Below are 16912 nucleotides of genomic sequence, written 5' to 3' on the forward strand. Positions count from 1 at the left end.
TCTCTGTTCTGCCTGCCACCAGCTGGCTTCTGTGCTCTCTTCCAAGCCTATGAAGCTCCCTTTCTGTCCCAGCTGATCTTCCCACCAGTTAAGGGGTTTCCCAGGGTGCGGGAACGTTTCCCCTTTTCCAGCTCCCTCCCAGTGCCGCAGGTCTCATCCCAATTCCTTTATTTTTTCTTTCATCCTACTGGGTTATATGGAGATATTTCTTGCACTTCTGGGTGTCTGATACCTTTTGTCAGTGTTCAGTAAGCTATCCTGAGAAAATGCTCCCCATGTAGATGTATTTTTGATGTATTTTTGGGAAGAGGTGAGTTTCATGTCCTTCTATTCTCCCATCTTGGTTCCTCCTCTTGATCATGATGATACTGGTTTATCTCATTGAATGATTTTTGAGGGCTAAATGTTGTAATAGTGTTTTGACTCATTTCACAGGAAAAAATACATTTCCATGGCAATCTATGAACACGAGTTTGTATATCTAAAGTTTCTTTCAATAATACTTATCCTTAGTACAGTGGGTATACTCTGTCATATTTTCTTTTCTGTTCTATTCATTTTCATTTTTTAAAGATAGTCATGGCCAGTAGTTTAAAAAGCACTGATGTATATATAAGCATGCATTATATACTTAAAACTTGCCATATAAATTATTATTTTAGCCAAGAATTTAAAGTACAGAGAATTCAAATTTTGCTAGTGTAATGGAATAAGTACTCAGTAGATTTTGGCAACTTTCAGAGGCTATCCTTTAACCACTGTAGCATTAGTTTGTAATGTTTTATTGGGGTAAAGCATGCTGAATTTTGTCTACATATGAAGCAGGCTTCAGAGGAGGCATCACTTAGCTAATATGAACTCTCTTGTAGATTGAAAGTGATTTTTCAACTCCACCATCAAGAAGAAAAACCCCATTTAACAAAGGTAATATACTTACATCTTTCTTTTGTAGCTCTGTTCTATTATAGGGTAGTCTCTTTATTAACATAGTATTAAAATTAATTGCTCACAAGTGGGCAGATCTACCAATTGGTTTCCTGTTATTTTCAATTTCATTGAAATTGTTTTGAGAAATATATTAATCTTTTTATTAAACTTCTCTTTACAGAATTAGCAGAAAACTCTGGTATTGGAAAACTTTTCACTAATGCTATGGAGTCTTTAGAGGAAGAAGAGAAAGATTCTTATTTTTCGAACTCTGATTCTGCATAGTAAAAATGAGAATACTTCCAGGATGTTTATCAAGAAGCAGACAGTGTATCTGTATCTTCATTTGAAGGATGTATTTTTTTTTTTATAATGTAGCTTCATATGAAATTGCAGACTCTTTTTCATAGGTTTCATGTGTTATATATAGATGTCTCTCATAAGCATCTTAGTCTGTTTACTTTAAGAAAATCATGTTCCATACAGATTTTTTTCAGAAGCATTCAAGAAAATGTTGCTATCCTTAAGGGGAGAGGTGGGGGAGAATTAAAAAATAGATTGTATTGGTAGCTACTGAGTTCATGAAAACTTTAGGTTACCAGTTGTCACCACCACCACTTGGTATAAAAGCCAGAGTTGATCTAATGTTTCAGTTATCAGTACATGTTGTTTAAACCATTTGACAAGCTTTCTCCTGATTGTTTTTCTTAAAACTTGTGATTGGCATATTCATGAAACCTACGTAAATTTAATTTATTGCTTTTTCAGTATTTTTATTAGGTAGAATAAGAGAACAGATTTTGTTGTATTCTTAAGCAGACATGGCGTAAATTTGGTCTCAGTATTTAAAAGACTGGATTAGACAAACATTCAGGTTATACCTCTTTTACTGTAAGGAGTCAAGTTACTATGCCATGTCATAGTAAACACTGTTTTCCTTTCAGACAGCTTCTTTAGAAATAAACTTCTTTTAGCATATTATGCCATTATGCTTTAAAATTTGACATAGGGCTTCCCTGGTGGCGCGGTCGTTGAGAATCTGCCTGCTAATACAGGGGACACGGGTTCGAGCCTTGGTCTGGGAGGATCCCACATGCCGCGGAATGACTGGGCGCGTGAGCCACGGGTACTGAGCCTGCGTGTCTGGAGCCTGTGCTCCGCAGCAGGGGAGGCTGCGATAGTGAGAGGCCCACGCACTGTGATGAAGAGTGGCCCCCACTTGCCACAAACTAGAGAAAGCCCTCACACAGAAACGAAGACCCAACACAGCAAAAATAAATTAATTAATTAATAAACTCGTACCCCCAACATCTTCTTTTAAAAAAAAATTTGACAGAATTTTTTTCCCTCTGGTTATAGTACGTATTTACCCACTCTTTCTCTCCAGGTAGGTTGTTCAAATAAAGTAAATTTGCTTTTATAATATTCATGTTTTGGTTGGTTTTTCTAATTACTGGATCATAGAAAAAATGCATTTTGTTTGTTAATGGTTCAGTTCATTTCCTTGAAAAATACCAGAACTGTTAGAAAAAGTATACTTTCTTGTTTCTTAAGAATTTAGTCAGTAATAATCAGCAGCTAAAGAACTACAGGATTTGTAGAAACACAAGATTTAAGAAGAATAGTGCAAGCAAACAGATCACTCTCCTTTAAACTACAATGATAGTTTCTGCCACAGAGATTTTTGATAGATGAAGGATGAAACAAATGAAAGGGGGTTATTTTAGAGTAGCTCTAAAAAATTCTGTTGTAGAACTCTAAGTTGCCAATATTTGGTGTAATACCATGCTGCTTGATGTTAGTGGATAGTGTTTTAAGAATTAGAAGGTATTCACAACATTGTAAATCAACTATACTCCAATAAAAATTTTTAAAAAAATTAGAAGGTAGTTAAATTCTGTAATACGAAACAAAAAGATAATTTTTGAAATAGCATATAGTTGACACAAACCACAACGTACCCCCACTCCCCATATTCCATGTGTCCTATCAAAACTATTGTATCCCACCTTCCAGGTACCTGGTTATTCCCGTTTCTTTCCATTGGGTCATTAGATAAACTAGTAAGGTTTAAGGTAACCTCCAAAGGAGACTTAAAAGTGGAAAAGAAAGACTTGAAGGGCTCAAAGACAGTAAGACGGATCAATAAACGATAGGGTCGATAGTTAAGTGCAACCTGTGAAGAGTATAGAAAGAGGCCGTTGCAGCTTAAATATGGATAGAGGTCTCTACACAGCAAGCATAAATAAATGAAATCCTCTAGGTTATGTCCCTCAAACCATATCAATTTATGAAATATTTTGTCTGTTGGGTGAACACACAGAATCTGAAGACATTGGTGTCTGCATGAGATGTGCTGCAAGGAGGTCATCAGTCCAGGGCACTATGAGGTTGTTGAGGGACTGCATGCTTCTGGTGTGCAGCCAGGGCACAGAGCACCAGATGTCCCTACCCAATGCACCACTGATACCATGTAACAGGAGTGAGTAGCAGCAAAAAAAACAGCACACTGGAACCAGAAAAAGAAGTCCCTTTCCTCCTCCTACTTGACAAAGCTTAAATCATGCTCACTAGGGAGAAATGCTCAAAAAGTCCAGTCCATTATAATGGAGTGAGATACTGAAGGATGAATTTGAACCTGAGAGAGAACAAATTGAGAACTGCACATGAGCCAATAATTTATAGAACTTCTTTTCTTTCTGGCTTTGACAAAATTATTAAACAGCAGAAATAAGAGATTAACTGCTTTAGTAGAATTCAGAATTTATACTATCCCAAAGGAGCTAAGTTCACGATCAGAGCAACTTTTTTAGTGAAAGAAAACTATCTAGTTCCTGGGTTCTTGTTCTAGATTTCCCAGTCTAAACTTGAGTAAGTCACTTGTCTCTGGGCCTCACGTTTATCATCTGATAAGAAAGGAACGAGAAAAGCAATTTGAATTAGATCAGCTTTGAAGTCCATGCCAAGTCTAAGTGAAACCCTCTGCTGTGAGGTTGGTTCAACTACCCAACAATTAGTAGCATAACAGACACACTGTTATGGGTCACGATGAAAGTCCACATTCCATAGCTCATCTATACTGAAATGTTCCAACTCCAAGATATCACTTCTTTGAATATGGTACTTCAACCAAAAAAAGTAGTATAGATCAGAGTTCATACTACTAGGATTAGACTGTTAACTAGGATTCAGTTAAATTTTCTACTTTCCTAGTTACTGGGGCATTATCTCACAATACACCTACCACCCACATCTATTCAATATAGTTGATATATGAGAAAAATTGTTTATGACCATTAAGCTGGCAGCAGACACATCAACCTATAATGCTAACAAATGACAATGATAGCACTATAATCTTTGGGAAAATTCTAAAATATATCTTTCACTCTAGCTTTTACTTAATAGTACCTTCAATAAGCTTTTTGTTCAATAAAAAAGTTTTATTATCTAACCAAAATGATTATTAAACATCAGATTTTTTAATCATTTATATATTCTATATAAATAAAAATATACACAGTGTAAAATAACAGATATGGAAATATTAATATATTTTAAACTGATAATCACAAACCACAGCAATGATTATTGAAGTGCATTTAGTATTGTGAGGGTTCTTTGACAACCCACCTGAGCAGTCTGATCATGCATCAGATTTAAAACTACCTTTGTTAAGATCATTTGGCAACATTTGCATGTCAAATATATAGTGAATATATCTATAGATCTCCTCAGCTTTTTGATGAGTTACTTGTGCATACATGGAGATTTCCTGAGGTGAGCTGAAAAATAAACAAAAACATTATACTAAAACTTCTGACATAAAATTCAATATTCTTGCTTAAAGAATACCAAACATAAAATCCTTTAAGAAAATCATTTTTTCCCAAGTTTTCTACATTCAGTTGATTATGTCTTAGCATTAGTTTAAATAAAACAAAAGCCTATTCCCTATATTTAAAATCATTTATAATAATAATTTCAACATCTTATTTGAGCCTTTAGTTTAACCTATTTTCTAAAGCCTTCGTTTGATTTTCAAGCAATAAAATCATTAGAGGCTACTAAAATTTTCAACTTGAACATTTTTCTAGTTACAGAACTAACCAGCCCAGAAATGTGAGACTGCAAGATCAAATTAAGTGCTGTCTGTCTCCCCACAGGGCTCTAAGCTACTCAAAGACAATGCCTACGTTTTTTTTTTTTCCTTCCATTAATGTCCTCAGCTTAATGCAGTGACTGATACATGTTGACAAGCAAAGTCTTTACTGAATGAAAGAATCTAACAGGCACTATACCTCTTTATTTTTAAAAATATTAAAATTCCTATGGGGGCTTCCCTGGTGGTGCAATGGTTGAGAGTCCACCTGCCGATGCAGGGGACACGGGTTCGTGCCCCAGTCCGGGAAGATCCCACATGCCGCGGAGCAACTAAGCCCGTGTGCCACGACTACTAAGCCTGAGCGTCCGGAGCCTGTGCTCCGCAACAGGAGAGGCCACAACAGTGAGAGGCCCGCGTACCGCAAAAAAAAAAAAAAAAAATTCCTATGAAATGCCTTCAAGGATGATTTTAAAGTAACCATTTAAAAATATTAAATCAGGGACTTCCCTGGTGGTGCAGTGAATAGGACTCCGTGCTCCCAATGCAGGGGGCCCAGGTTCGATCCCTGGTCAGGGAACTAGATCCCACATGCATGCCACAACTAAGAGTTCACATGCCACAACTAAGGAGCCCGTGTGCTGCAACTAAGGAGCCCGTGTGCTGCAACTAAGGAGCCCACCTGCCATAACTAAGACCCTGCGCAACCAAATAAATAAATATTAAAACACATACCTATTTGTCATCTTTTTCACAGATGAAAACTGGTGACACATATTCAGTGCAGCTATATAACTTATATTGGGAATACTGAGATAAAATTGAAGTGCCTCACATTTATTACTGTTCACCACTGTTGAAACATGAATACCAACATTCTTTCTCTGTTCCACTAAAGACAATTCCTTTAGCAAATCTGCAGTTTCTTCTTGGCAGGAACTGAAAAGAATTCGGATTCCAGCACCAGTTAAGGTAGTCAGCAGGCTGTCATAGCTCTTTGTTCTCCTAAACATCCTGGATGTGTCTCCTAAATATTTTACATTTAGGAAAATGCAAACCATAGTAAGTTACATTAAGTAGGACCATTAATACTGTATATTATTAAAATCCCAAGATCTACATCATTAAGCAAACTAGTGCCACATTATGCTAATGAGAAACCCTACCGCTGAAAATTTCAAGTGATCCTCAAATAGAAAATAAGGAGAACGGTCTTTATGAGTGTCTTAAATTGGAATCTACAGAAGAAGGTGAGTAGGCAGGGGAGAGTTTATATTCCTAGATAATTCATTCCTAAAGGCCAAGACCATATTACTTATCTCTAAAATTCATAATGGTAGCATTGCCGAAGGGTTCATTAAGTATTACTTCTAACTGATATAAAATTATCATGTATTTATTCCAAGAGTATCTCAATACCCTGCATACCCATTATAACTTTAACTCCTGCCTATTAATTTACTTCCCTACTTTTCCCATTCATTTTCTTTCCATGTTCCACCTACATCCTTTTTTTGGCATTCTTCCTTAAGCCAAAAAAAAGATGTTTTTCCGTAACTTTTGCCGTATTACTTTCCTTTTTATTCCAAATCTATTTCCTTTATAAAGGATATGTTAGTAAAGAGTAACTTATAGAATTTTAACGCTAGAAAGACCCAAAAGATCACTTAATCTAAAGCCCTCACTTGTCAAATTAAAAAAGAAAAAAAAATTTGGGTTACTGAAAGACAGAATGACTTATCCAAGGTCACATGGTTCAGTAGTGACAGTGGCGATGAAAAGTACGTTGCTCAAATTGAACCAGTGTTTTATGTAAACTACATTATTTTCTTTTACATAATGACTGTATAATCCTTGAATTCTTCCATAGCGGCTTTCAGCTGCATGATTTCACTTAATCCTCATAACACCCCGGGATGAGTAGGAAAAGTATATTATTAACTCCTCAGAGGGAGTGATTTGTCAATGCAGTATCACATAGCTATAGAGACACCAGAACTCAGTGCATCTTCTGATCCCATATCCTATGATCTTTTCACTATTCTCAGGGGCTCCCCATTACAATTAAACATTACCCATAAAAATGCCCTAACTGAAGCTCCAAGCCTGCATTTTTTAATATATCCTAAGCATCCATTTTAGTGACCCATTGAGAACTCAACATATTCAAAGTTAAACCTCTCTTTGTCCCTCAAATCTGCTGTTTCTCTGATATTCATAATTTCAATGAACAGCACCACTACCTAACTGCCCAGTAATCAAGAGACTGTTCAGCTCAACAGTAATTCTTGATTGCTCCCACTTACTCCTGCTACCTCCTGATTTCACTTCCCTCCTGATTCCTCCTTTCCCCCACTGCTGCCTTATTTAGGGCCCCTCACCCTTTCTGCGGCTCCCCGAAAAAGACTTATGATTGGTTCACTTGCCTTCAATTTCTCACCCTTCGATTCTCACAAGCTGCATTTAAACACAATGACTAATGAAAAACATTATGGCATTATGTAAATATGAAATGACATTCATGAGTCAGGTATTTAAATTTTAAGAGCTTCCCACATCCTGACAGTAGGATAATGAACCAAATAATAGGTTCCTTTACAGCCTTATAAACAAAACCATTTAAAAATACAAACCTGTTTTTTCTCTGTCCTTTTCCACAATCACACATATTCTTTCAAACATGCTCTGTAGGTACTGGATCTGTTCAATGAGCTTGTTCTTATTGGTACTATTTAACATCTCAGATTGAGACCTCCTTTCCACCACCATGCGGTTACTCACAATATAATCACAACCATTAAGAGGACAAACCTCTACCTGTAAGCCATGAACTGCTCTTAGGGAAGAAATTACTTCTGAACCAGAAGTGATTTCACGACTGTCTACAAGAATACAAGTTCTTTGGCCTTCCTGTGGAAGTCTAAGAGAAGCATGTGTGCCAGCCAAGCGTGGTCGTGAGTTGGAACAGTATGCCACTGAAGTGCCAGAATCCTCCAGAGCACTAGTATCCTGAAAAGCAGAAAACATCAATCATGATCAGTTATATATATGTTAGCGCCATAAACTTCTAACTCCTAGGCTGATTTTTCTTATTGATACTTTTTTTTCTTCCTTCAACATCAGCAAAGTGACTATGTAGATGAAGGACCAAGCTACCACTTAACACCTTGTAGGATGGCTAGAATTTTTAAAAAAGGAAAATGTGTTGATGAGAATGTGAAAAAACTGGAATGTACATTGCTGGTGGGAATGAAAAATGGTGAGGCCACTGTGGGGAGAGTTCTCAAAATTAAAGAATTACCATATGGCCCAGGAATTCCACTCCTAGGTAACATACCCATAATAATTGAAACCAGAGACTCAGATACTTGTATGCCAATGTTGATTAACTTTGGAAAATCCTCAGCCATTGCTTGTTCAACTATATCTTCTACTTGCTCTCTTTTCTCCTTAATTCCAATTACATGTATCTTAGGCTACTGCTTACATTCCCACAGCTCCTGGATGCTCCATTCTGTTTTTTCACTCTTTCTTTATATTTCTGATTGGGTAATTTTATTGACCTAGCTTTAAGTTTGTTGGTTCTTTCCATGGCTGCATTGAGTCTACTGATGGGCCTATTGCAGACATTCTTCATCTCTTTTACCATGTTTTCCATTTCTAGCATTTCCACTTTATTGTTCTTTATATATTCCATTTCTTGGATGATATTCCCTTTCTATTCATGCATGTTTGTTTGACTTTTCCACTAGTGCCTTTAACATGTTAATCATGGTTATTCTAAATTCCCTGTCTGATAGTTCCAATGTCTGGGTCATATCTGAGTCTGGTTCTTGAGAATGTGTTTTTTTCTTCCTTCTATGTATTTTGTAACTTTTGGTTGAAAGCCAAACATCTTGTGTAGGAGAGTAGTGATTGAGGTAAATATGAGCTCTACCAAAGTACAGAAATAGCTTTGGACCCATGACAAAACATCACAAAGTCCTTTCAAACTGAGCTGAGGTCTGGGCTCGTTCGCCAGGTGATTTTTCTAAATATTCTAACTTTTCTTTGTAAACCTGTGCCTCAGAGTTTTTCTCCCCATACTCTTGTCTCTCTCTCAGCAGTAGATTGCTTTTATTTCTCACTTACTGCTTGCTAGCCTGGTTGGAGGGAGTGCTAGGAGTGTGGGGACAGGTGGGGGGAGGGGGGTTTCTATTGTCCTGGTTCAGCCTGTCTTGGGCAGGAATTGTGTCCCTGGATCTCAGAGGTGGGAACTTCTCAATGATCCTCCCCCTCTCCCTGCCCCCAGTGGTTAGAGATCTCTAATGCTCTGGGCCCAAGATGTTTTCCTGCCCCTTTCTCAGATGTAGAGCATTTCTCTCTTATTCCTTTCCTCCATCTGCAAAGGGTCTTCACCTAAGCCCTGGAGGCTGTAGGGTTTGCTGTTCTTCCCCCAGTAGTTTAATGCTTTTTGCTCCATAGGGGAAATAGGGGAGAAGAAACTAGATGGGGTTTGGTGCCTTTTCCACAGTAGCTTCTGGTCACTTCCCCAAGGCCTGCACTGGGAAGGAGGTTTTCTCTGATTCTCAGTCTTTCTTGTGACCATCTGATGACTCTGTGGAAAAGAGCCCACGAGTGGTTGTGAATTACCCTTCTCTCTGCAACTCCCAGGGGTTCTAAACGCTCATGCTATCCCGTTGCCTTTTGCAATTCATTAATGTTTTAGCTGAATTCTTGCCAGATTATACAGTGCCCAGTGACTGTCCCAAATCAGCAAGTCTCTCCTTGGAGGCACTTGTCTCCTTAGATATCAGGCTAATTGGCTGTCCTGCAACCTCAGATCCAAATAAACTTATGATTTTGTAGATTATCTGGTTTTTTGGCTGCTGTTACAAGGATGGGAGCAATGCTCTTTCCAGCTTTCTGTATTCTAAGCTAAAGAGGAAGTCCTAATCACTCAGAATAATCTTTAAAATATATTTAATATTCCATTTTTTAAGAAAAGGAATAAATGTCATGAAGGAAGAAATGAACACTAAAGAACCAAAAGAAAATATTGGAAATATTTCGTTATCTTGGAGTACAAAATGGCTTTTTAAACATGACACTGATGTCAGAAACTATAAAGAAAAAAATTGGAACTGTATAAAAAAGTTAAATTTTCCTGTGGCAAAACCCACTATTAAACAAAACAAAGGCAAATGACAAACAAGGAATACTGTCTGCAATACACATGACAAAATAAGTATTAACATTTTTAGTATCTAACAGTTTTTGACAGGATATTTAGTCTATTTTCTGTCTTCTCAAATTTATCTCAAATTCCTTCCCCTCCTAATCTGAAGAAGAATCATACTATATGTATAGTATTAGATAGTAGAGGAAAAGTTAAAACACATTTCTGTTAAAACTCTATCCTTTTTCACAGTCCTCAAAATATTACTAGCCTATATCTATTTTTTTTAGTTACAGCATGGCAAAGTAGAAATGTAGAGAGTGCTTACTGGTTTTGAAAGTACTGTGCAAGTATTACCTACCCTGACCCTTGGGATTACTATCTTTCTAATACAGCTGAGAATACCGAGGCTCAGGGAAATTAAGTATTTGGCTCTTCTCCAATCTATTTATAAGACTTAATCTAGTCAATTTTATCTAATTATGCCTTCCAGAAATAACTTTGTGCAAAAAAGGCCTGGAGATAATTTACAACTAGAAATGCCAATTTGAGGGCCATTGTGCGGACACTGGAGCATGTTGCTAAGGTGGAATGGGCTGAAACACCTGAAATAAAAGAGAAATCTAAGTCTAGGTCTAGGGATTCCTATTACTATGACTTTAACCCCTATTTTAGCAAAACTACTGCAACTATGAACTCTTAAAAACTGAAAATGATTTTAGGGATTACTTCATCAATAGTAACCATTCTGGAAGGAAAGAAATTCAAAGGAAGGAAATCAGCTGGTACCCCTAAACTCCTCACCCCAGTAAGTAGATGAGAGTTACATACCAGAAGCCTTCAGAGGGGGAAAGAAAAAATCTGGAGAAACCAGTTCTGAGCTTTAATTTCTGTTAATTTTACCTTGTAGGAAGCCCATTTCCTATATCCTTTTTATAAAATTAGCAGGTTTCCTTACAGAAAACTATTAACACATTTTAAAAATAAGCATCCTACAAATCAGCTATAAAATTTAGTGTGCTGGTTTCTTGTCTGAAGAATTTTATCACTTGCTAATTTTTCTTTGACCTAGTTATTTAACACAAAAGAAAGAAAAACAAACCAAAGAAAACGTTTTGGTAATCATACGAAGGCTTTTTTTCTCTAATCTGATTCATACCTTCAACTGAATTGGAAATTTTCTACAGTCTTTCTGTGAATCAACAGTAGTGAATGATGATGAGGTAGGTTCAATTTTAGTACGGCTCTGAGGTTTGAAGTCTGAGACATCGGAAACTGTAACCTTTAAATTAAGCGGTGTCTGTTGTCTCTGGTTTGGCGACTGATTAACAACTGGATTAGAGTGGTCCCTGGACTGCAATGAAGACCCAGAAGGCACTAAATTCAAACAGTGGTTTTGTTGTTCACTCTTGGTAACTGCACTTGGATTAATCACAGTGCTGGATTCCTGTTTATCATTTACATCGTTTTCCTCCTCACTTGAATCATCTGGTAAAATAATTCTGCATAATTTTTTTTTTGAAGATGCACAGTTTTGTCTCATCTTCATTTGTTTTAGCTTTACTGCACGTCGGGTTTTATATTTTTTACTCCTACTTGCAAAGCAATCTTCAGTTATTAGGTTAAAATCAACACAGACTTCTTCACTTGATTGGCTTTTGCAAGACTCCTCTTCATCAACACAAAAACTGTCTTCTAAATAGGTTTCATCTTGCTCAGGAATCTACAATACAAATACAAAATAAGAATATTATAAATTTCATAAAATCAGTATGTTTTAACATATTCTTTTAAGTTCATGGTATCTTTCTGAATATTTATTTCACTTACTTTATTAAGTCAGTCACTTGCTCACTAACATATATTGAGCATATTCTTTTTTTCTTCCAGTTTTATTGAGATATAATTGACATACAACACTGTATAAGTCTAAGGTGTACAGCATAATGATTTGACTTATTACATCATGAAATAAGTTTAGTGAACATCCATCATCTCATACAGATACAAAATTAAAGAAATAGAAAAAAAAAGTTTTTCTTTGTGGTGAGAGCTCTTAGGATTTACTCTCTTGACAATTTTCATATTTAACCTACAGCAGTGTTAATTATGTTTATCATGTTGTACATCACATCCTGAGTACTTATTTATTTTATAACTGGAAGTTTGTACATTTTGACTACCATCATCCAATTCTCCTTCCCCCTACACCACTCCCCTACCTCTGGTAACCATAAATTTGGTCTCTTTTTGTATGAGTTAGTTTGTTTGTTTTTGAAGTATAATTAACCTACAATACAATGTTAGTTCCTGTTACATAACATACATTTCAAAATGATCACCAGGATAAGTCTAGTTACAATGTGTACAAAGATATTACATAATTATTGACTATATTCCCCACACTGTACATTTTATACCTATGACATTTATTTTGCAACTGGAAGTTTGTACCTCTTAATCTCCCTCACCTATTTCTCTCCTCCCCCAACTCCCCACTGGCAACCACCTGTTTGTTCTCTGTGTCTATGATTGTTTCTTTTTTATGTTGGTTCATTTGTTTTTCAGATTCCACATATAAGTGAAATCATACAGTATTTGTCTTTCTCTGTCTGACTTCTTTCACTTAGTGTAATGTCCTCTAGGTCCATCCATGTTGTCACAAATGGCAAAATTTCATTCTTTTCTATGGCTGAGTAATATTCCATTATATATATATACCACATCTTCTTTCTGATTATATTCTTTATGGAAGAAAATGAGGAGTTTGGGAATAAAAAAAGAATGATTTACCCTCTAGAAATTTACAGTCTAGTGCAAGTAGCCAGAAAAATAAATAGTAATTTATAAACAATGTGATAAATGCTATATAATAAACACAATGAAAGTACAGAGATAAGAATGACCATATTTCCAAGGTGAATATGGCAATTTATAAACAAATAAGGCTAATATGAAATTGTTATCCATAAATGAAAAATAATCTATGGTTTTTAGGATATACCATTTTTATGAAAAACTTAATTTTCAAGAGAAATATGACAACATAGAAGAATTAAAATTTTAACTAGTAGATGATAAAGTTCTATTCACTTCCTTTAAGTATTCTCCTAATTGGAAAACAACTTAAGAGTATATTCTAGGGCTTCCCTGGTGGCGCGGTGGTTGAGAATCCGCCTGCCAATGCAGGGGACATGGGTTCGAGCCCTGGTCCAGGAAGATCCCACATGCCGCAGAGCAACTAAGCCCATGTGCCACAACTACTGAGCCCACGAGCCACAACTCCTGAGGCCCATGCGCCTAGAGCCCGTGCTCCACAACAAGAGAAGCCACCACAATGAGAAGCCAGCGCACCGCAACAAAGAGTAGCCCCCGCTCGCCGCAACTAGAGAAAGCCCACATGCAGCAATGAAGACCCAATGCAGCCAAAAAATAAATTTAAAAAAAATTTAAAGAAGTATATTCTAATTAGCTCAAGTTAACAAAAGGATAATTTGATCAAATTAGGACTAAAAGGGATTTTGAGAATTCATTTAGCCCACCTTCCTTACTCAGGGTAGAAATTATTGCAAATAGTTCTGATGGTCCAATTTTAGAAACAAAATGAAAGCTTCATTAACAGGGATATATTTCAACACCACCACCAGGAAATTCTCCACTATATTTCTATAGTTCATACCTGTGAGAAAATGTTTATGTTGTTATGTTTCTTATGGACCATTTTGTACCGATTGTTCATCAGTGGACTTCGCACAGATTTCATGTAAATAGCTCTCATTTCAGAATCTGTGTAGAGATAAAAAAAAATTTCAAATAGCAAAATTATTTAAATGAAAACTAACAAAGTGTTTAACTTTGACCTATCCCAAATTCACATGATTCAAAACTTGTGGAACTATTTTACACAAAAGATATTTAATATATATTGAAACATGTCTAAAAATAATTATTCAAAAATGCAAAGTTAGGAGTTTTGCCTTTGACAGACCATCTAGTTGGGTGATCATGGACAATTTATTTAAGCTCTCTGCCTTAGCTATCTCTCTTCTCTGATAATGAAGATTAGGAGAGTGCCTTTTCATGAGAAATAAATGTACACAAAGACCTTAGAACTGTATCTGATTTATAGAAAGCATTCTATAAAACTAAAACATAAAAAATCCAGGCAAAAAAAACCTATACTTAAAAACATCAAAAGCCACAACCAATAGTAAGTATGTTTCATAATTTTCATTCAAGCAAAAACTAGGAAACACAGGTTTTAATTTATGCCTATCTTTTTTTTTTAAGGTTGTAATCAGAAATCAACTTTAATTTTTGTCTCTCATTTCCCCTTACATTTGGAGTGATTAAATTAATTAACAGGTTATTTTGAGGGATAACATTGCTAATTTAATGACTATCATTCTTGGGACAAGATGTATAAGCTTTTCTTTGAATAATATTTCCCTTATCTCCATTCCATAGCTAGCTTCAACTATTAGATATTCTCCTGACTTAACTACCCACTTCTTACTCATGATAAATCCCTACAAAATTTAGTGAGATCTTTATTTCCAGTTTACTGTTTAAAAGGACTCAATCAAGGAGCTTTCAGAGATATTTTTTCATTTGTTTTATAGATTTTTTTTTGGTGTAATGCATATACAATAAAATTCATCCTCTTTAGGGTATAGTTCTGAGTCTTGACAAATGCATAGTTATGGCAACCACTATTCTATTTGCTGTTGCTATAGTTTTACCTTTTCCAGAATGTCATATAAGTCAAAGTATATAGTATGTAACCTTTTGAATATGGCTTTTTCCACAAAGCATAATTCATGTGAGATTCATAGGCCTATCATTTTTTAAAGTTATATAGCAAAGAGTACCTAAGAAATGAGGCTTAAAAAAAAAAAGGTAATGTGGATTTTGAGATTTTCTTAAAAAAAAAAAACTTTGAAATCCTACGTTTCAAACATACTGTTTCTAAATGGAGTTTCAGATCTCCCTACTCTCCATCCCAACTGCTCCCCCTTCAACCTTCCCAATTGCAGCAACTAAAGTCCTTCCTGCTGCTCAAGCCCACTGACTCCCTCTTTTTCTCTCTAATCCATCAGAAAATCCCATCAGCTGTACATAGCCAGAATCCAATCTTTCTCACCCTCACACTGCCCCCACCTTGGTAGAAGCCACTAACATTCCTTGATTAGATTACTGCAATGGCCTCCTAAATGGTCTCTTTTTCCACCTTTGCTCCCAAATAGACTGTTCTTAACACAGAAGCTAGAGCTATACTACTTAATATGAGCTGGCTGCTCATTCATTACTCTCTGATCTCACTTGCAACTACTTCCCTTCTCACTCATTCAATTCCAGTCACAATTCTATTCCCTTGAACAAGCCAGGCACACTCCTGCTTCAGGGCCTTCACATTGGTTGTCATCTTTGCATCAACATTCTCCCACCAGATTATACAATACTACAGACCTGCAAAAGAAACCTTATTCTGCAAATCATATCAGTATCGGCGACATGGTACCGATAATTTTGTATTTAAAGCCTTTTTTCTTTAAAGTCACGGACCTTGGGAAACTTTGCTGTTTCAAATCATATCAGGCACTGCAGGAGCAGAATAATGGCAAGATTTGTGAAGGATAAGAATACAGAAGAGCCCACCACAATCTTTCCCATTTCTATTAAAGCCAATCTGAATCATCTGCTCTTAATATATTGTATAGAAGACCTGCTCAAGCATTGTTTGGGGAGACTGTTTTCTAAAAGTAGATCTCCCTTACCTTAGCAAATTTAATAAATTTAGCTTTGTGTCTCAGCTGGTTTTAAATTTAGCTTTGTGTCACACTGCTGGATTCCTCATCTCCTTCTAGTCTTTGATTAAATGTCACCTTCTCAATGTGGGCTACCCCTAATTACCTTACTTAAATTCGCAGCTTATCTGTTAATACCCCTAACTTCTGCCACTCCAAATCTTCATCTTACTCAACTCTTTTTGTTTTTCTGTAAAGTTTTCATCTTACACTAAATAATTTAGTTATTATGTATATTGCTTGTCTTCTTCCATTCAAATGTAAGCTTCATAAGGGAAGGGGGTTTTGTCCATTTCGCTCACAGATGCAGCTTTCTCAAGAACCTTACATAGTACTGGGCACATAGTAGGCACTAAATACTTGTTTAAATGAACATCTGACATTGAGCCAACTAGGTCATTCTGGAGAGACATAAGCAAATTAGCAGAAGCCTATAAACAATCAACTCTCACATAAAGCAAATATTAACAGAATTTGAATGAAAACGACCAAGTATTTTACACACGACAAATTTAATTCCCTTTAAAGTCAAAGTTCTTTGGAAACTGACTAGAATATTTAAGTATAACCACATTAAAGGCATTGAAAATCAAAAGAAAAAGAAGCATCATTATATCACTTACCATTTATAGCCTGTGACAGTTGAGTCTCATCATTTAAAAAGTCAAGTAATGAGGAATCCTGTTCATTTTCTGACTCATCATTTTCATCTGATGAAACACATTCTGCATCTTCTTGGGAAAGTTCTGCTTCATCATCTAAAAACTTCCTAGCTACAAGCTAAGATAAATGAGAAAAAAGGAAGATGCCTTTAAGAAAATCATTTTATTTCTTCAAATAACTGGAAACAGTTCTGGAAAATGGATTTCTTGCCAGTGCTTTTAAGATCAAAAATAATAAAAACAGAAAACTGCAAGA

The 16912-nt window shown here is 36.0% G+C and overlaps 2 protein-coding genes across 6 annotated transcripts in view; one reads left to right on the plus strand and one right to left on the minus strand.

Annotated features, from left to right (window-relative positions):
- The window catches only part of MIS18BP1 (MIS18 binding protein 1), a 63482-nt gene extending 60531 nt beyond the window's left edge, over positions 1–2951 (plus strand). For both annotated transcript variants that reach the window (XM_079913685.1, XM_079913684.1), the window contains exons 14-15: positions 870–924; positions 1109–2951. In XM_079913685.1, coding sequence (XP_079769811.1) covers positions 870–924; positions 1109–1212 — 159 coding nt within the window. In that variant the 3' untranslated portion in view covers positions 1213–2951. The remainder of the gene's footprint in view (positions 1–869; positions 925–1108) is intronic.
- A 925-nt stretch (positions 2952–3876) lies between these two features.
- Positions 3877–16912, minus strand: part of FANCM (FA complementation group M) — a 55530-nt gene continuing 42494 nt past the window's right edge. For 2 of the 4 annotated variants that reach the window (XM_079913681.1, XM_079913680.1), the window contains 6 exons: positions 16618–16774; positions 13867–13973; positions 11347–11910; positions 7663–8038; positions 5765–6056; positions 3878–4712 (listed from right to left, as the gene is read on the minus strand). In XM_079913681.1, the coding sequence (XP_079769807.1) occupies positions 4574–4712; positions 5765–6056; positions 7663–8038; positions 11347–11910; positions 13867–13973; positions 16618–16774 (1635 nt within the window). In that variant the 3' untranslated portion in view covers positions 3878–4573. Of the gene's footprint in view, positions 4713–5764; positions 6057–7662; positions 8039–11346; positions 11911–13866; positions 13974–16617; positions 16775–16912 lie in introns of all 4 variants that reach the window. The other 2 variants (XM_079913682.1, XM_079913683.1) reach the window with 2 other exon arrangements.

This window comes from Stenella coeruleoalba, assembly GCF_951394435.1.
Source record: "Stenella coeruleoalba genome assembly, chromosome: 2".
Classification (NCBI taxonomy): Eukaryota; Metazoa; Chordata; class Mammalia; order Artiodactyla; family Delphinidae; genus Stenella; species Stenella coeruleoalba.